Source organism: Sorghum bicolor, chromosome 4 (assembly GCF_000003195.3).
Source record: "Sorghum bicolor cultivar BTx623 chromosome 4, Sorghum_bicolor_NCBIv3, whole genome shotgun sequence".
Lineage (NCBI taxonomy): Eukaryota > Viridiplantae > Streptophyta > Magnoliopsida > Poales > Poaceae > Sorghum > Sorghum bicolor.
Genome location: NC_012873.2, coordinates 58,796,928 through 58,817,212, shown reverse-complemented (window position 1 = coordinate 58,817,212; position 20,285 = coordinate 58,796,928). Strand labels below are relative to the sequence as shown.

Here is a 20,285-nt window from a genome sequence, read left to right as displayed (position 1 = left end):
CGCCACCACGCCCTGCTTCCCCTGCGCCACCATCGTCGGGCTCTGCTTCGTCTTCGACACCGGCGGCTTCACCAGGTCCAGCTGAGGACGGTGGCCGCGTGGAGTTCGCCACTCCGCTTGAAGAGGATGAGGACCGCCTCGACGCCTTCCACGACGACGATGAGCCACTGCGATACCGCACGGTGGGCAACATCTTGGGCGACGCGCCTACACCAGAGCCTCCCCCGCGCCTCTTCGCCGAGCTCCACCTGACGCACGCCGGAGAACCGGCCAGCTACGCTAAGGCCAAGGAAGACCCTGCCTGGCGAGCGGCAATGGAGCAGGAGCTTGCGTCGGTGGAACAGAACTCCACCTGGGAGCTGGTCAATCTCCCTGCCGGTCATCGTCCCATTTCTCTGAAGTGGGTGTTCAAGCTCAAGAAGAACGAGCTGGGCGCGGTGATCAAGCACAAGGCCAGGCTTGTGGCGCGCGGCATCGTCCAGCAAGAAGGGATCGACTTCGACGATGCGTTTGCTCCAGTGGCACGCATGGAGTCTGTTCGGGTCCTCGCGCTGGCGGCTCAAGAAGGGTGGCGTGTCCACCACATGGACGTCAAGTCCGCCTTCCTCAATGGCGACCTCAAGGAGGAGGTGTACGTGAAGCAGCCGCCAGGCTACACCGTCGCCGGAGAAGAAGGGAAGGTCTACAGGCTGCACAAGGCTCTCTACGGCCTGCGGCAAGCTCCGCGCGCGTGGAACGCAAAGCTGGACGGCACCTTGAAGGCCATGGGCTTCCAGCAGAGCGCCCACGAAGCGGCGATGTACAGGCGGGGCAGTGGGCGCACTGTCCTGCTTGTCGGCGTCTACGTCGACGACTTGATCATCACCGGCGCCGAAGAAGGTGAAGTAGAGGCGTTCAAGGCTCAGATGAAGAAGACCTTCGACATGAGCGACCTCGGCGCACTCAGCTTCTACCTCGGCGTCGAGGTGCACCAGGATGCCACCGGGATCACTCTGAGGCAAACTCACTATGCCAAGAGGATTCTTGAGTTGGGGGGCATGGATGGCTGCAATCCTGCCAACACTCCGATGGAGGAGCGCCTTCGACTGAGCAAGAATAGCACAGCTGCTCCGGTCGACCCCACTCACTACCGGCGCCTCATTGGAAGCCTGCGCTACCTGGTGCACACTCGCCCTGATCTGGCTTACGCCGTCGGCTATGTGAGTCGGTTCATGGAGCGGCCAACCGTTGAGCATCAAGGGGCAGTCAAGCGAATCCTGCGCTATCTCGCTGGTACACTTGATTTCGGCCTCCACTACACCAAGGCTTCAGGCGGCACTCGCTTCATCGGCTACACCGACAGTGATCTTGCCGGCGACGTTGATACGAGCAAGAGTACGAGTGGATCACTCTTCTTCCTCGGCAGTTGCCTGGTCAGTTGGCATTCCATCAAGCAGAAGGTGGTGGCTCTCTCAAGCTGCGAAGCTGAATACATTGCTGCTTCCACTGCTGCTACTCAAGCATTGTGGCTGTCACGGCTGCTGGCTGAGCTCCTTGGCAGAGGTGTCGAGGTGGTGGAACTGAAGATGGATAGCAAATCAGCACTTGCTCTGGCCAAGAATCCAGTCTTCCATGAGAAGAGCAAGCACATCAGGATCAAGTATCATTTCCTTAGAAGCTGCCTGGAAGATGGAACCATCAAAGCTGAGCATGTGTCTACTACTGATCAGCTCGCTGACATTCTAACCAAGTCTCTGGGCAAGGCTAAATTCCAGGAGATGAGGGGAAGAATTGGCTTGAGGCAGATCATCCCCAAGGCACACAAGGCTAAGGGGGAGAATTGACAGGGTTAGCCTAGTTATCTTTACTTGCTGTAATTTACTTTGCTGTAATTGTTAATTACCTAATAGGTTCCTTGGCAGCCAAGTTGAATATGGTGCCTTGGCAACCAAGTCGTTGGTGGACAGCATCTGTAGTTTGTTAGAAGCTGTCAGGGTATGTTGGGGTGTTATCTGCCCTCTAGGCTATATATGCAGCAGCCCCCCTCACCCTTGAATCCGTGTAGTTCTGGATTTGCAATTCAATACAATCCAAGCGGCCTCTCTTGGCCAAGCTGCCCTCTGGCAGTTCAATCCTATGTTTGCAATCCAGTTCTTGCCAACACCTAGGACGCTGGGGGTCCCTCCATCTCCGCGCGCAGCGCTGCGGCGGTGGCTGCTGTGGCTTTGACTGCATCAGCCGCCTGTGGGCCTGCCTGGCCATCTCGGCTGCTGCGCAGCTGCTGCCTTTGCGGCAGCAGGGCGCTCAGCACGGTCGTCGACCTCGTCTCCCACCGCGCCGAGGTTGTCACCGCCGGCAGCAGCAGCACAACGCGCTCACTCGCTGGAGGTGGACATGGCTGCTCTCTCAAGAACCTAGGGCTCTGATACCAATTGTTGGCTAGGTAAACACAAGTAGATCAGATTTTTGGGGGCTGCCAGAGGGCAGCTTGGCACTAGGCCACTTGGATTGAATCTGAAAGTGCAAACTTGGGATAGAAGAAGGTCCTCACACCACTGCTACTTATAGAGCCAGTGGTCATACCTGCTCCAGCATATTCTAACCACTAAAGTGGATGCTGAGCATATTCCTAATCCAAGACTTAGAAGCCTGAAAAGTAAATGGCATGAAATAGTAAGATACATAGCACTAGGCTTAACTATCAATACCAAGATTTAGATAAATCAGTAGATTCATAGAAAGGTTCAAATGCTCAAATATCTGAAGCAAAAGGACCATATGCCATTCTTGATATTCTACACCGTGCGATATCTTGTGTTGTGGAGAGGAAGCTCTATGAGTGCAATTCAGATGTTTCTCTATTACCACTGTCTATTTTAGCAGCAGAGGTGTCAAAGGTTGATCATTGTTGTTATCCTGTGTTTGGGACAAGGTTCGGCTAGGCGTCGACTAGGCGGCGATTAGGCGCTAGGCGAAGCCCGTCGCCTCAACTATGGCCATAGTCGCGCTCCCAGGCGCTGGGCGGCGCTAGGCGGCGCGGAGTCGGCGCTGGGCAGCGCGGAGGCGGGCGCGAGCGCGAGCGCGGCCAATTTAGCGCGCCAAATCGGAGAGCGGGAGAATTTCCCGCGCGGCCACGAAACGGAGGCGCGGGAGAATAGAAGGGAGCGCGGCGACCTCCCTGCTCCTCCAATCTCTTCCCCTGCTCATCCCCGAGGCGCCCCCCGCTGGTCCTGCTCCTCCTCCCGCCGGTCCTGCTCCTCCCCTGCTCCTCCAAGTTCGTCCCCTGCTCTTCCCCTACATGCCGCCGCTGCCCTGCTCGTCCTCGACTGGAACACCTCCCCGCCGGCCACCCCAAGTCCCCAAGGTGAGCTCCCTTCCCTCCCAGCTCCTCCCCTGCTCATCTCCCCTCTTTGCTCTTTGCTCTTTGTTCAGTAGCATGCACTAGGAACAGGCAGGAGTAGGACTCAGGTATGGACCGAGTACTCCCGACTAGGCGCTAGGCAATGGGTCAGCGCCCCGATTACGCCTAGCGCCTAGCTGAACCTTGGTTTGGGAAATGAGAAATGGCCATAAGCCGAACCAGCAGCTGTTCTGTTTCTCTATTCAGTTTTTGGCCAGTTCTTGTGCAGTAAAAATGAATATGGGTATTTCCTTCAATCAAAACATGGCTGCATCAAGGAATAATTTTGAGCCCTTAGTTAGGGGGTCTTTGCTCACCTTAGGCAAGTTTGACCGAGTTGCCAAGTGTTTGGTTGGCAATTAAACTTAGAATTCTTTTGGGCTCCACATATCATAGAGTAAAGTGTGGCAAGATTCCTTTAGGAATGCTCTGAAATTTCTAGCCACAACTTTTGTGGCTTGCCACACTTGCCTAGTCATGGCAAATTGTGGCTGGGAACCAAACAGCCCCTTATTTGCTTTGGTGATGTATGAGTTTACAAAGGACATACGACAGGATATCTCTGGGTGAATAATGCTCTTTGTTGACAATGTGGTGCTAGTGAGGTGATTAGGATATAGGGGGTTAATAGGGCATTGTAGCTATGGAAACAGACATTTCAATTTTAAGTGGTATATATGCTTATATTTGACTACATGCTTATTCCACCATAAATGGTATTGAAGCTACTGTTGTTAAATTCCCATGGTGTCTTAATAAATAAGGTAAAATGTTGGAAGAGACATGTTCTGTTCTTGGAGGAACCAGTCCTGTTATTAAAGGAACACAAATATGTACTTGCTAGAACTAGAAAAATATGCAGTGTGTTAATTTTTCTGTTAGCCGCAAGACATTTGCTTTGAGTTAGCTTTTTCATATTTCTACAACATTGACAATAACTATCATCAATTTGGTCTCCAGTGAAATTAATACCCATATTTTTTCCTCAAGTAATAGCCTTCTAGCTCAAGTTTAGACCACATGTTTATTTGTGAACTAGAGTACTAGACTTCTTTTTGTACAGTTTTTTAGGAATAATTTTGTGATTGTACTCCAGAGTATTTTTAATGAACAGAAAAGGAGGAACTGTTTCACATGATACAAAATGACTGGTGTGTTATGAGTAGTCTGTGCATATAATATTGACCCTGAAAAATATTCACAACCGTTTTCTTTTTATGTTTGCAGGCGGACATGTGGCTCTTCAGTATTGATCAGCGAAATGCTTGTATGATAGCTAGAAGTTACTCTGAGAACTTAAAAAGGAAAAACAAACCAATTATTCTGTTGCACAGTATCTTGATTCGAATTTTGTCTTTTCATTCAATTTATTATTACTTTTTGTATTATGCGTGCATCACAATCGTTCTCAAAATTCACCCTTAACTCGAAGTACAGACATTCTCCCTAGTTTACTAGAAGACCCTGAGTTCCAGGACATTGCAGATCCAGGACATACCATATTCATGGAAGATGACGTGGTGTGTAGTTCCCATCTCTATTAGCTAGTCTTTTAAATTACCTTCTAGCAATATGTATATATCCATCAACCTTTTGCATTGCAAAACTAAATCTAAAAGGAACTGTCTCTGTGTTTTATCTTTTGAGGGCATAAGCACTTATGCAAACAACTTACCGATTATTGTCATCTACATAGTAAACTTGCCTACCTCCCAGTAATAACAAGCTAACAGAAGCATTTGATACTACCTAAGGCTGTCCATGAGTTTGTTCCTAGCTATAGTTTGCATATTGGACCAATAGTGAATTGAAGATAATTTTTTCCCTGAAAATAATGATGCAACCAATGTTAATCAGATCGTATAATCCAAGACTAATTGTAAGACCACCAATCAGGTGACTAACCATGATTAGTCATCGATAGGGGGGGAGGGTGGGGGTGAATTAGTCGTTACCTAGTCAAGAAAGCAGTTTGCAGAGACCTTCCTGAATGCTGATTGTGGTTGACCTTCCTACATGAGTAATCAGGGCTATCGACATGAAAGGCCGGGGGTTTCTGTAGAAAGGACAGGATAAAGCTAATGGAGGTAATTGCCTAATAGCATGGGAGAAGGTTCAGAGACCTTTAGAATACGGAGGGCTGGGCATTCATGATCTGGAGCATTGTACATGGCCAAACCACCTGAACCGATGTTGGACAAGCTTTTCTTCAATTGGTGCTACCCCTAGATGATCACGTATATCATCGTTCCAAACTTGGTCCATCCTTGTGTGACCACAAATCCAGCACAACATATGCATTTCTGCAACACTCAGTTGTTGGACATGCCTTCTTTTTGTAGGCCAACATTCAGCTCCATACAACATAGCAGGTCTGATCGCCGTTCTACAAAACTTGCCTTTGAGCTTTTGTGGTACCCTCTTGTCAGAGAGAATGACAGATGCTTGACGCCACTTCATTCACCTTGCTTTGATTCTATGGCTAACGTCTACATCAATATCTCCATCCTTCTGAAGCATCGATCCTAGATAACAGAAGGCATCTTTCTTAGGCACCACTTGACCATCCAAACTCACCTCTCCTTCCTCATGCATTGCCAAAGTCGCATCTCATGTATTCTGTTTTAGTTCTCGCTTACTCTAAAACCTTTGAACTCAAGGGTCTGCCGCCATAACTCCAGTTTCCTATTTACTCCTGCCTGACTTCCATCAATTAACACAACATTGTCTGCAAAAAGCATACACCAAGGGATACCTCTTGAATGCTCCTTGTCACCTCATCCATTACCAAGGCAAAGAGATATGGACTCAAGGCTGAACCTTGATGAAGTCCTATTTTAATCGGGAAGTAATCTGTGTTACAAGTGAGAGCAATTAGCCTCGGGATTAGATAATTGATCAAGGGGGTACAGGGGTACATATATAGGCAAGGATCCCTAAGGGTTTATAGAAACACCCAATCAACGGTGATCCTTGCCTTATCAATCTATCTTAATCCCTACGGTGCTTAACCGCACCGGCCCATACAGCCCATTAGGGCGCCTATTGCTAACAACAAGGGTTTGTTAGCCTTATTGCTTCTTTAAAATAAGTTCAAATTGTAATAAATATCATTAATTCCCAAGGGTTTGTCAGCTTTAACTGTTTACAGTGTTTAATGTTATTTCATTTCTTTGGTTGGAAGTTTCAGAGGTTGGGTCTCCTATATGGATGAGTAGGATCTTTTGGATTTTCTGTACTTGCCCCTTCACTGTAAATATTTTGGGTGTATCCCTACATATAAATGTGGAATGTTCGACATTGTATATTGGATTATCAAATTTACTGCCCCTCCTGTTTCTTCAAAAAAGTACTGTTTGTTTTAATTTAATCTAATGGTCTCTTTTAAAATGCATGTTTGTTGCAGACTGCTTTAAGTTATAAAATGAAGAGAGTTTTCTGCCCTCCGAACCTGACATTAGGCAACCCATGTTTGGACTATATCAAACATGTAATCTTCCCTTGGTTTGGAAAGTTGGAGGTGGTTCATACTGAAGGGAAAGATGGTAACAGGTAAATCACTTTCACTCTAGGATTCACCAAATGTTGGTGTTGTGCCTCATGAATGTGAAAAATCATGTAATTCACCCATAGAAAGTAATATGATCCAGTCTACTACAAGACATGTTGCGTTCAATTGTTATAGCTTTGTGCAGCAGCAAGGTCTGATGTGGGTCATGGAGCTCTTTATTTTTTTTTGAAAGCTGGGGCTCTGTAATGGATCCATGTATAAGTGGAATGGTGCTGGGATTTAAAATGCCAACGCCTTCACTGAATTGGCTACGGATGAAACGAAACTGATTTTCCTTCTTTCTTCCTCCCATTTTCTTCCTATCCCAGCCTACTAGTTCTGTTCCTATCAGTGTTGTAGCTACTGATTCCGATAACTCTTCCATGGCATATTATAAAGCAAAAATAGCAATACCTCTCTACACAAGGTTGAGAATTTACGCACCCATGCCATGGAATGAGGGACTTTGATGCCAAGCCCAAACAGAGAGATGTGTAAATTTTGAGAAGGCAGGAAGATGAGGAATGGCCAAGGTGGAGCAGTGAGATACATTATCTAACCTGTCCAGCTACTGATCCTTTTACATGCAAAATGACATCACCCAAGAGGGGCAATTGATGTTATCTGGTGGTTGGTAAATTGCCACCAGGAGAACATGGAAAGTTCCAAGCGTTTCTGTTTCATGAATATCTCATGGCAGGTTTGCCACTGATCACGTTGACAAACTATTGTTCTACAAGGGAAGTGCAATGTGTAGCCAAAGGTGGCCCTGTAGTTTCTTGCTTGTGTGCATTAGCCGACCTGGTGTGTATGGCCAAGCATCACACTATTCGTGGCTAATGACAACATTGTTAGTCCTGCACTTGTTGACTATTTTGATGCAGTACCTGGACATCGCAGCACATGACCAGGACACTCAGTGTAGTGATGGCAAAGGAGAGTTGCTGTAGATTGATGATTCAGTGACGGTTGCAAGGCTTTGAAGAGATGCCATCCTGGAAATGTGAGGGCTCAGTGCTTTACAATGGAAATAGTGTCAATGATGAAGTGGGCTCAGTGCTGGAACTTTTTTTTTCTCGAACACGCAGGGGAGCTGTGTATCATTGTATTAATAGAAGAAAAAGAGTCATACATAGACCCCCCCCCCCCCCCCCACACACACACACCACTATGAAGACACTGGATCACCGGTTAAGAAAGAGAAAAAGACGACCCTACAGCAGTCCATTAGACTGATCCTCCAGCAGTGAGCAGGGAAACTCCCTTGGCTCCTGCCAGGCTCCACCAATGAGCCTCTTCCCTAGCCAGAGCCAAGTAAACATTTGGGGTTGCCCCATTGAAAACACAATCATTTCTATGCCACCATATGCTCCAGGCTCCCAGAATGACTAGGGAATTCAGACCCAACCTAAAATCTCCACTAGCAGCACTTTCATCTTTTCTCCACCAAGTATCAAAGGATTGGTCAGAAGGCTCAGGAGCAAATCTCCACTAGCAGCACTTTCATCTTTGCTCCACCAATTATCAAAGGATTGGTCAGAAGGCTCAGGAGCAAGTGCTGCAAAACCAAAGCGCGACAGGAGGGAGAACCAAAAGTCTCTTGAGAATACACAGCCCACAAGAAGATCTTGAATGTCCTCCTCTTGATCACATAGAAGGCACTGTCCTGGATGAAGGAGCCCCCTCTTTGCCAATCTGTCCGCTGTCCAGCATCTATTTTGAGCGACCAGCCACATGGAAAATTTGCATTTGGGAATTTCCAGATTCTCTCATAAGGTTCAAAGAAGATTGCACCCTGAAAAAGCGTATGATAGGTGCTCTTTGCTGTATATTTTCCCGAAGCAAATAGCCTCAAGATGTGCTTATCAGGAATTTCCTCATTTAGCTCCACACCATTCAGAATATCCCAAAGGTCAAGATACTGAATCAAGGCAGAAGAACAGAGGGATGGGATTGTTGTTCTATTTAAACAAAGGTTGCAGTCCTTGCTGTGAAGGTGGCTTCATTTTGCCTTAACTCGATTAACGAGAACTGTCTTTTCCCTGGCATTTGGAAGTGCCATGTTTGTGTCCAAACCAATGGTACAGTATGTAGCTGTGAGAACAATGTGGCTGGTCAATTAAAGTGTGGCAAGCTTTATTTGTGGTAGTAATCCAGGCGCTCTACTTGAACTGTGGCATGCCTAATGTTTGGACTGGCAATGTTTGGTAACCACAACCATACAAGCCCTATTTAGTGTGGACCTCTGAAACATCAAAATCTTTGTTTTGGTGGTTCTCTGGGCAGTGGACAGATTTCTGTTTTTATTGATTGCCTATGTTGCAAAGGCTGCAAGGTGAGTGACAGTAATGCAGACTGCTATGGAATGACCTCGTGGGTGTCCTGTACTCCTGTGAGGCTGTGATCAATTACAAGCCAACTGTGCTATTATTTTTAGTTACAGATAGCCATGAGCAATTATGAAGATTTTTGAGATGGTAGGGTGCAAATGCTTTTGCTGCTATTGTTGTAAACTTTTTGCAGCTTGCAATTAGATAGAGTGCAAAATTATTTCTGAATACCTTGGGGACTACCTATTTCTCGCGAGTCATGACAGGGTGTAATGTCGAAGCTGTGCAGCAGTGTGCAACATGTGAGATTATGGATCTCTGGAATAGGGTCATATGTAAATGAAATAACGATGAGCTTGCTGCTCTGCTGATCTCTTCCCTGATTTTTTCCCTTTCCTAGTCTAGTAGTGCTGATTCTGTCCATGGATTTCATAGTTCCCAACTCTATCTGGCAGCAGCTAGGCACAATATCCATAGCCAGCACACCTAAATTAACTTAATACTATCGAAGAATTATTATGGCAATGAAGTTTACTATGCAGCAAATCTAATAATATAATGGTTGTTGTATTTCACTCTTTGTTTTCTTTTAACAGGACATTTGCAAGTATGGAAGAGCTTATCCTTGGTTATGAAAGTGGTGTGGTTGATTCTGCTAATGTTAAGCTAGCTTTTGAAATGGCATTAAACAAGATATTACAGGTAACTGTTTCTTAAGGGGTCAGATTCCATGTTTGTTTACATTTCTATATAGGTAAACAGTGGAAACTATAAAATTTTGAATTGACCAAACAGTGATACACACTGGACAATCAAATGAGTATGTTCCTGGTGTTATGTTCTATGAGTATGCATCCACTCCAGCATTCTTGTCATGTAAAAAAAAGGTGACTCAAATCCTATTCAAATTAGTATTTGAGGGATATGTGATACTAAGTTTTCCTTCTAGGACAAGAACCTCTATTCTGCCTGGATGCAACAACTACTGACATTTAGGAATCTGTGAGAGCTTGAGAGGCCTATAAGCAAACCTGTGAGGTCATATGAACTAACAAATCAACACAAGCTGAGACTCATTTAGGTAGGAGCAATTAAGGACTTGAGCCTTCGGAATATATAGCGCAGGAATCCAAAGGTCTTAAAAGGTTAGACCTTGTACTCTTGTGAGGCTTAAAACAATTCGCAGTCAGTTCATCAGTCTTGTCCCCATGTCATGGTTAATTCATCCCACTGCTTTTGTACATGATTCACAGTATTCTTCATACCATGCCCTCTCATACCATATCTCACAATATTTGGTCCAGATATGTGGGCTATTGTGCATAAAAGGGGTATCAGTGTATGTTTCAAAATAAATCTATGCATGGTAGTTTCCTCTGTTTATATGACATAATTGTTCACATAGCAGTGCCCTAAATGGATGTTTGTACAGAAGTGCATGTTGTATTAGTTCATTGGGACTAAATGGGCAAAACTTTGCATGTCTGGACAGTTACTAACAGTACTGATAGCAGTTCTCTTTACAGTTCATCAAACACATTACAGTTATTTCTAGTGGACAACCAAATTTTCCAAATGCACTACCTCTGTCCCGAAAGGAATGCAATTCTAATTTTGTCCTGAGTCTAACCATCTTAAATTTGACCAAATTTGTACAAAAAAGTACGAACATTTATGAATTATGATACCAAATAAGTATCATTAGTTTCGTTATAGAACGGATTTTCTGTAGTGTACCTATCTGGTGTCATATACTCCGTAGTATAAATTTGATCAAACTTAATATAGTTTCACATGAAGGGCAGGCCTGGTGCAGTGGTGAGAGCTGTCTCACTGAGTCACCAGTTCGTGGGTTCGAAGCAGCCTCTCTGCAGAGGGCTTGCCTCAGTTTTTCCCTTCCCAGACCCCACTCATGTGGGAGCCTCCAGCAGTGGGTTTGCCCTTTAATGTTTCACATAGGACAAACTAGAGTTGCATTCTTTTCGGGATGGAGAACTAGGACTTGTTTGGGAACAGGATTGCTTTAAAAAACTCAAATCCCTAGGGATTTGGATCCAAAACAACCTTTCCAAATAGCTCATAAATGAGGTGTTATTCTTACAAAGTAGATTTTAGAATTGTTTCATTTTATTATTATTATTTGAAGCTTCTCTGATATCCTGCTGTGGTAATTTATTCTGACCATTGCATCTTTTTGAAGCCTGTCCATGACCACTTCAGGGATAACAGTAGAGCCATGGCACTGTTTTCCTCCCTCAAGGTATTTTTTTTCCCCATAAGCCTCATGCAAAAATCATGTACATCTTCGTTAGTTGAACTCCTATCAGGAGGAAAGGATTGTCTCGTGTACAACTTTACATTGCACAATCATGTCTCAGTGGTGTGGTGATACAATCATAACTAACTAGGTTTACTAAGCTAGCTAGTTTGTTCGATATAGTTGGTCTCTCTACGACCAACTAGTCAAGAGACATTACCTCACACATGATGGGCCATGATTCAAAAGGTAACTAGGGATGGTCTCGTCAACAGATAAAAAAAGGGTCTATTTAGTTGCCGTTATTAGCTAGTTGCATGTACAAGCCTTTACTCATTTGGTTGCCACTAGAAGCTTGCCATGTTTGATCGTATAAGGTAATGCGGATCTGCACAAGCCGATAGGGCATGTGAAAATGAAATTTTCTCATCTCCACCTCTACGAGATGATTATACCAGGTACTGTGGATCTGCACAAGCTAAGGCTAATGCAAGCAACCAAACACACGTGTCCAGATCCCATTGTTGAACATGGGTAGATTGGTAGCATATGATTTCGTATGACAGTATGGGTTATATTTGGCCTTATGTTTGGATGGGATGAATGTGGCTCATATTCTTCTGGCATTATTATGATATAACATGCAACTAGCTATTTTTAACCTCTTCGAATTCAGACTTTGGAGATATTGAATTGCATTGAAAATAAGGTGAGGTGATATTTTACCAGGATGGCCCTTGGTTTACCGCACAATATGCACATAGATGCACATACTTGTGTTGAGCTTGTTTATGCTTCGCATTCAAACTTTTAGTGGATCTGTTGTTAACCACCCTCCTTCCTCGTCTTGTTTCAGAAATACAAGCGGGGGAGAAGACAAGCTTGAAGGCAACTGTCATGCATAGACAGGCTTGAAGACAACTGTCATGCATAGATAAGTTTGAAGACAACTATCATGCATGCAACCCAGGTGGTGAAATTTTCTGTTTCAGAAATATAAGTGGGATATACAAGCTGGAATTAGAATGCTAATTCTTAATATTTGCTAGCAACCACAACATTGCACAGATTTGGTTTGGTCCAATCTACTTCTGGTAATGTCTATACCGGTTTATTTTTGGAAGGCTTGTTTCACTATCAGTTGCTTGGCGGGTCAAGCAGCTCCTCATCGAGGAAGAATTAATTTCTTGTTGAGGCTGGGAATTGTTAATGAACTAAAATTATTGTTTTGGGCCACGTGCTTTCTTTCCAGTTTGATTCTTTCACTTTTGAGGTGCCAACCAAACAAGAGAAACAAAATTTCTGACATCAGTAACGTCTTTTCGTGTGTCCTAATAAACAGTAAAAAGAGAATTACTAAGTGGGAGAAATCCTTCAAAATCCCAAATATCAAAGGAATTCACGTAGGTGGGGTTATATTTCAAAAGATGTGCGAATTCGATGTCAAATATGGCATGAGAGGCAAAATGATTTATTTGAGACTCGATTAATTAGCTTTGGTGGGCAAGCAAAAAGACTGAAAGATGTAGCTGCTAGGAAGAGTTTTTTAGAAGGTTGGTAAGATGGAGCCAATTACCAATTCCGAGCGCGTCTAGAGGATAAAGCCGATGCTTTTCTTTTTCTTTCTACGATATATTAGTTTAAAGCGCACGTCATCACGCGCAAGTCTATCATAGATACAAAATATATGTTTGGTTCATGGTCTAGAGATGAGGACATTAGGTGAAAGTGGTACCCAAATATATACATAGGCATAGATTCAACACAATACATAAGAGATGGTGTCTTAACATTCGCATAGAATCATACATATGCCATACAACAAAGTAGGCAGTTTCTAAGCAAAATAGAGGTAACGACATGATATATAGATACAGATGAGCCTTGCTGAAATGATAAAAGCCAAGTGCTCAACACATCTAAAATAGCTATGAACCTGCAAAAAAAATACAGTCAAATTAAATAAATGGGTGCATTGCTAAAACAGAAGTATCTTTGCCTGAAAAAAGCACACACAAACATTGAACACTGGATATCTATTTTTGCAAAGATGTCATAATCCAAAAAAGTACCTAGAAGCAGCAAGTATTAACTGGGCTATGGAAAGTAAATTTAGTGGAGCAACTGATCGTGGTGGCTTGATACATCCAGCACAGCGACGATGACGCAACTGTAAGAAATCAGCAGGATACATGGTTATTTTTGCATAGAGGTGGACACATCGACATGTGACTTCGAGTAGCCAAATTTGACTTATAAATTGATTTGATGACTGATGCTTCAGTTTGATTAAATCGGCTACATATAAGGCCCTGTTGGTTCTTCTAGATTTTTTTTATCACTCATCACATCGAATGTTTGAATATATATATATATATATATATATATATATATATATATATATATATATATATATATATATATATATATATATATATATATATATAGCGCTATTCTACACCCTAGGTGTAGGATATTATTCTACACCGCAAGTCAAAATTGAGTAGAAAAAATACTGAGCAGTACTGGAGAGTGTTCACTATAAACTTGTCCAACACTCAGGACTACGAAATACTGAACAATACTGAAACATGAATACTGAATGATACTGAATTTTGCTCAATACAACAGTTCGGTGTAGAATAGTATTCTACACCTAGAATAGCACTTTTATATATATATGACCTTACTATTTATGGGCTATGATTACTAATCATCACACCGGCGGCCGGAGTCAGCATTCCGGCGAGGCAGACTGCAATAAAAAACTGAGTAAATAATAAAGTCTTAATTTATGACTCCAAATAACTGTGTGGTATGATTAAATGGGAGACGATTGCGGCATCAATAAAGTGCTGGTTGGTGCATGCATACGGATGATTCAACAGAGACCCTGTTTAATTAGGAAAATTTTTTACAAAATGGTTACGGACTTACGGTAGAACTTTTGCTTATATTTACTAATTATTCTTCAATCATTGACTAACTAGACTTAAAAGATTTTGTCTCACATTATAGATAAATTATACAATTAATTATTTTTTATCTATAATAAATATACAGTCTTCATTTAGTGCCGTATGATTTTTTGGTAACAAAATAACTCCTTCCTTTCCTGAACCGGGTCGTCCGGTCACTGGTTGGGATATTAATTTAGGCCTTGTTTAGTTAGCGAAAATTTTTGGCTTTCGCTACTGTAGTATTTTCATTTGTATTTGACAATTATTATCCAATCATAGATTAACTAGGTTCAAAAGTTTTGTCTCACAAATTATAGGTACACTGTATAATTAGTTTATATTTTTGTCTATACATGCGTCCAAAGATTTTTGTCTATTTATGAGTAATTCCTTCATTTCCCTTGATAGGTAAATTTGTCATATCTAGTAAATAATATCCGGGTCGTCTGGTCACTGATCAGGCTATTAGTTTATTACTATTAGTGTCATTTACTCAAGAAAGTTATTCCCTTCATGCTAAATTCACCATGTGCCAATCACCGTGGCATTCAGACACCGCTCGTGCTATTTTTATTACAGTTAGTATGATTTTTGGTAACAAAATAATTCCTTCCTTTCCCATGAGCGGTGAAATGGCCATGTGCGATAAATAATCTTTGGGGCATCCAGTTACCGATCGAGTTATGAATTTATTACTAGTAGTATCATTTCGATGAGAAAATTATTACATCATATACTGCGAGCACTAAATCCGCCATTTGTCAATCACCGTGCCGTGTTCGTGCTATTTTTATCACCATTAGTATGATTTTTTGGTAACAAAATAATTCAGTTTTTCAGTGAGGAGTAAGTTTTTAATTACCGGACAGGCTATTTTATTACCGTCTTGACTGTGAGTGGAAATTTTATTTTGTGCTAGTAACCAGCATGTTCGGTCGATGTTCAGATCATTTTTTTACTAATAATATATTTTTGTTAAGCAAATATTTGCCTCCTGGCTAGTGAGCGTTTAAATTTCCATGGTACGCTATTTCTTATTTACTAAGTGGCATCAAATTGTAAATCTATTTTTCTATTACTAGTATTATTAAGCTCTTAAGCAAATAATTCCCTCATGTCCCGTGAGCGCTAAATTTACCGTGTGCCAATCATCGTGGTGTCCAGACATAGCTCGTGCTATTTTTATCACCGTTAGTATGATTTGTTTGGTAACAAAATAATTCTTTCCTTTCCCGTGAGCGGTAAATTAGCCTTGTGCAGTAAATAATCTCTAGGACATCGGGTCACCGATCGGGCTATTATTTTATTACTAAAAGTGTCATTTACTTGATAAAGATTATTCTCTTATATCCTGTGAACACTAAATTTGCCATGTGCCTATCACCGCGGTATTCAGACACCGCTCATGCTATTTTTATTACTGTTAGTATGATTTTTTGGTTACAAAATAATTCGATGAGTAGTAAATTAGCCATGTCCGGTAAATAATCTCTAGGTCGTTCGGGCACCGGTTGGGCTATTAATTTATTGCTAAAAGTGTCATTTACTCGATTCCCTCGTGTCCCGTGAACGCTAAATCCATTGTGTGCCGATCAGCGTGGCGTACAGACACCGCTCATGCTATTTTTATTAGACGAGTCTCAATGCATGTTTCATGGAAGTGTTATGTATATTAAATAAAACTCCTGTGTCTCGACTCAGTTACCGAGTATCATTTTTTGGTAACAAAAAGTTTTCTTCCTTTCCCATGAGCAGTAAATTAGCCATGTACGGTAAATAATCTTTGGGTCGTCCGGTCACCTGTCGAGCTATTAATTTATTACTAAAAGTTTCATTTAATCGATAAAATTATTCTCTCATGTTCCTTGAGCGCTAAATTCGTTATGTGCCAATCACGTGGTGTCCGGACTCCACTTGTGCTATTTTTTAGTATGATTTTTTGGTAACAAAATAATTCATTTGTTTTCTGTGAGCAGTAAATTAGCCATGTGTGGTAAATTATCTCCGATCGTGCGGTCAGACTATTAATTTATTACTTAATATGTCATTTACTTATTATTGCTATTATTGTCATTTGCGTACGTAAAATAATTCCATCTAGCTTTGTAACTAGTAAAGTTTGCTGTGATAACTATTGAATCATCCGGTTCTAATTAAATTTTTATTACTCTCCATATTTAACTAGACCGTATTAGGCTATTTTTTATTACTAATAGTCACCGTTGTCTCCGGTCTCTAGTGAGAATATTTTTTTATTACTCATATTATCGTTTAGGTCTATAAATAAATCCACTAATATTATCATTAAATTTGTCTGTGATAATCAACGAGGCATCCAACACCCGAGCGAGGAAATTTTATTTCTAATACTATCATTTGGATCCATAAATAATTCAATCTGATCCTACACGTAGTAAAATTTATTGTAATACATGTTCAGTCTTTGATTAGACTTTTTAATTACCATGAGATTCATTTTTAGTCTATAAATAATTCCATCTAATTTGTGAGAAGTCAATTTGGTTCTCTAGCAACCCTGTCATCCGAATTTTGTTCGGGCTGTTTTTACTACTAATATTATCAATTGGACTTATAAATAATTCCATCTGGACCTATGGGTAGTAAAGTTGTATGTGATAATCAACATGCCATCCGGTATCCAGACGAGGTGATTTTTATTACTAACTAGCAAAAATGCCCGTGCGTTGCAACGGGAGAAAAAACTATCAAATCTATATCTATATATCTCTCTCTCTCTCTCTCTCTCTCTCTATATATATATATATATATATATATATATATATATACTAATAATAATAAAGAGACAAAATTTTAAGCTCTTTTTTTCGTCCATCCATTTTTTTGTCTCTCTCCCTCTAACTACCGAACGATGGAGAGCTTTTTTTATCTGAACTTATATATATAATACGTGCTCATACGAATTAGAATAACTTGCGTCTAAACCAATATAGAGTATGAGTCCTAATATAGGTGAGACCCACACCCACTTCATGCGCGTACCTCCACTTCGTGCAAGCGCGGCACGGTGTCGTCGAGCCGACAGCGAGTCTGGCAGCCACCGCCGGTGGCGCGAGCAAAGACTTCAACGAGTCAGACATCTGGGGGCGTTCGAGCCTCCCGAGCCGGCGGGCGGGCCAGTTTCTAGCCGCACGGAAGGCGTCGCCGGTGAAGCTGTCGCCGAACGACAGGGCCGCGCACGTGTCGCCACCGGTGAAAAACCCGGACTGGTCCAAGATCCTGGGCAGCGAGTACCGACTTGGCTACCACTATGGCAGAGGAGGCGGGGGGTGACTGGTCAGAGCTCGACGACGACGAGGACTCCGTGGAGCTGGTGGTAGGGCGCCGCCGCGCCACGTCGCTATCGCTAAATGGGGTCGTCAACGGGACGCTCAAGGTCCGAGACGTGGTGTGGAAGCAGACCACCAGGTAAACAAAAAAAATAGACAAAAAAGGACATATAACAACACTATATGGAGACAGTAAAAAAAAGATCTATCTAGATGACATTCAGTTGTTTTAGCCTCTCTTGTCAACTGAATTTTTTTCATACACTTAAACTATCTTTTAGCTATATTTACACTGACTTATTATTGTATTTATAATGACTTTTTTGGTGTAATTTATTGGACATAGTGGTGTAATTTGAGGATAATACAAATATATACCAAATCTTTCTTTACAAATTATTTCTATGGATTTCAGATACCATAGAAATATATGTCAAAATATTTACAAATTATGCACAAATTTCAGAAAAAAAATCAGACATCAGAGGAAGAGGAGAACTGAGGGCAGAGCTCCATCGTTGGTGTGTGGCAGCACGAGGCCTCTGGTCACCGTTGGAGCTGGGCATTACATGCTCATATGCACCACGTCGGGCAGCCGCACTTGCCTGCAAACGTCTTTTTTTTTGACAAGGAGAACGAGTTGTGCCATCGTCACATTCGCATCCGCGTGCAAGTGTACCCACCCTCGAGGAGGAGCAGGGCGCCTAGTGCCAGACTGCTAGCTATATCGTTGTCCGCACATGGTTGTGCCGCGGCAGAGTCCCGTCGACAGCCGGTCGGGCACGCGTACGTGCGTGTTGTCAATCAGCTGAGCGTCGAACCGTGTCCAAATCAGACAGCCGACAATCAGCTCAGCGACCAATCAAGCCCAAAATCGAAAGGCCCAAAAATCGGATGACCCAAACCATGGAAACAACCGGTCGGTGGCGGACAGAAAAATAGTAGGCAACTGAAATTTTTACAATTAAATATTAGGGATAGAAATATATGTCAAAATATTTACAAATTATGCACAAATTTCAGAAAAAAAATCAGACATCACAGGAAGAGAAGAACTGAGGGTAGAGCTCCATCGTTGGTGTGTGGCAGCACGAGGCCTCTGGTTACCGGTTGGAGCTGGGCATTACATGCTCATATGCACCACGTCGGCCGCACTTGCCTGGGAACGTCTTTTTTTTTACAAGGAGCCTGCGAAGGTCGAGCTCCTGCAGCTGCATCCGTGAACGAGTTGTGCCATCGTCACATTCGCATCCGCGTGCAAGTGTACCCACCCTCGAGGAGGAGCAGGGCGCCCAGTGCCAGACTGCTAGCTATCTCGTTGTCCGCACATGGTTGTGCCGCGGCAGAGTTCCGTCGACAGCCGGTCGGGCACGCGTACGTGCGTGTTGTCAATCACCTGAGCGTCGAACCGTGTCCAAATCAGACGGCCGACAATCAGCTCAGCGCCCAATCAAGCCTAAAATCGAAAGGCCTAAAAATCGGATGACCCAAACCATGGAAACAATCGGTCGGTGGCGGACAGAGAAATAGTAGGCAGACTGAAATTTTTACAATTAAGTATTAGGGATAAATAATAATATTTTGGTCTATAAGTAATTTCATCATGACATGTCATAGATACTCAGGCGTCCGGTCTCCATGGAAGGTATTTTTTATTACATGTATTAACATTTGAGCCTATAAATAGTTCAATCTAGACCTATGAGTAGTAATTTTACTTATAATAATTAAGTGGGGGCGTTTAGTATCCTATAGAGGTGATTTTTATTACTAATAGTATGTTTTTGTGCCAATACATAGTTATATGTAGTCATGTGAGCAATAAATTGTACAATGGTAGTCAACGCGGCATTTTGGTATCCAAATGAGGTAACTTTTATTACAAATAGTATCAAAAGAGTCTCTAAATAATTTTATCTCTGTACCTATATGCGTAGTAATTTTTGCTATAATAGTGGCTGCATAGTAAATTTTGCTATAATAGTGGCATGTCCGGTCTCAGGAAGATATTTTTTTACTATTAATATTACCGTTTGTGCCTATAAATGATTACATTAGGATTCCTGTATAGTAAAATTTGTTGCTAAATAGTCATGGGCATGTCCATCATGATTAAGTATTATTTTGGTTTGTAAATAATTCCATCATAAAATACGAGCGGTAAAATTATTATCATCATTTGCTTCAATAAATAATTCTAAATGAGTCTATGTAGAGTTATTTTTTATTACTATTATTATCATTTGAGTCTACGGAGGCAATAATTTTGTCCCGTTCCATGCGTAATAAGGGTAATAAAGGTGACCGTGCTCTTTCTAACCAAAACAAAGTTAGCGTAGCATCTGAAAAAATTGTTTTTAAACAGCTTTGAATGTGTTGGTCGAGTAGTAAATATTTTAGCATTGTAATAATTCTTTAAAGAGATGTTCAAGTAGTAATTAATTGATTTTCATAAACATGATTAGTGACTTTAAATCTTCAAGCAATCTATGGGGTACGAA

General features: G+C 42.2%; 1 protein-coding gene across 3 annotated transcripts in view; it reads left to right on the top strand.

Moving 5' to 3' along the window:
* The window catches only part of LOC8068588 (tyrosine--tRNA ligase 1, cytoplasmic), a 30,107-nt gene extending 17,340 nt beyond the window's left edge, over positions 1-12,767 (top strand). The window contains exons 6-12 of one of the 3 annotated variants that reach the window (XR_002452145.1): positions 4,607-4,712; positions 4,817-4,899; positions 6,786-6,931; positions 9,856-9,961; positions 10,209-10,404; positions 11,460-11,519; positions 12,373-12,767. Coding sequence is in view for 2 of the 3 variants with exons in the window: in XM_021458945.1 (XP_021314620.1) it covers positions 4,607-4,712; positions 4,817-4,899; positions 6,786-6,931; positions 9,856-9,961; positions 11,460-11,519; positions 12,373-12,402 (531 nt within the window). In the remaining variant the exon portion in view is untranslated. The remainder of the gene's footprint in view (positions 1-4,606; positions 4,713-4,816; positions 4,900-6,785; positions 6,932-9,855; positions 9,962-10,208; positions 10,405-11,459; positions 11,520-12,372) is intronic. The other 2 variants (XM_021458945.1, XM_002454251.2) reach the window with 2 other exon arrangements.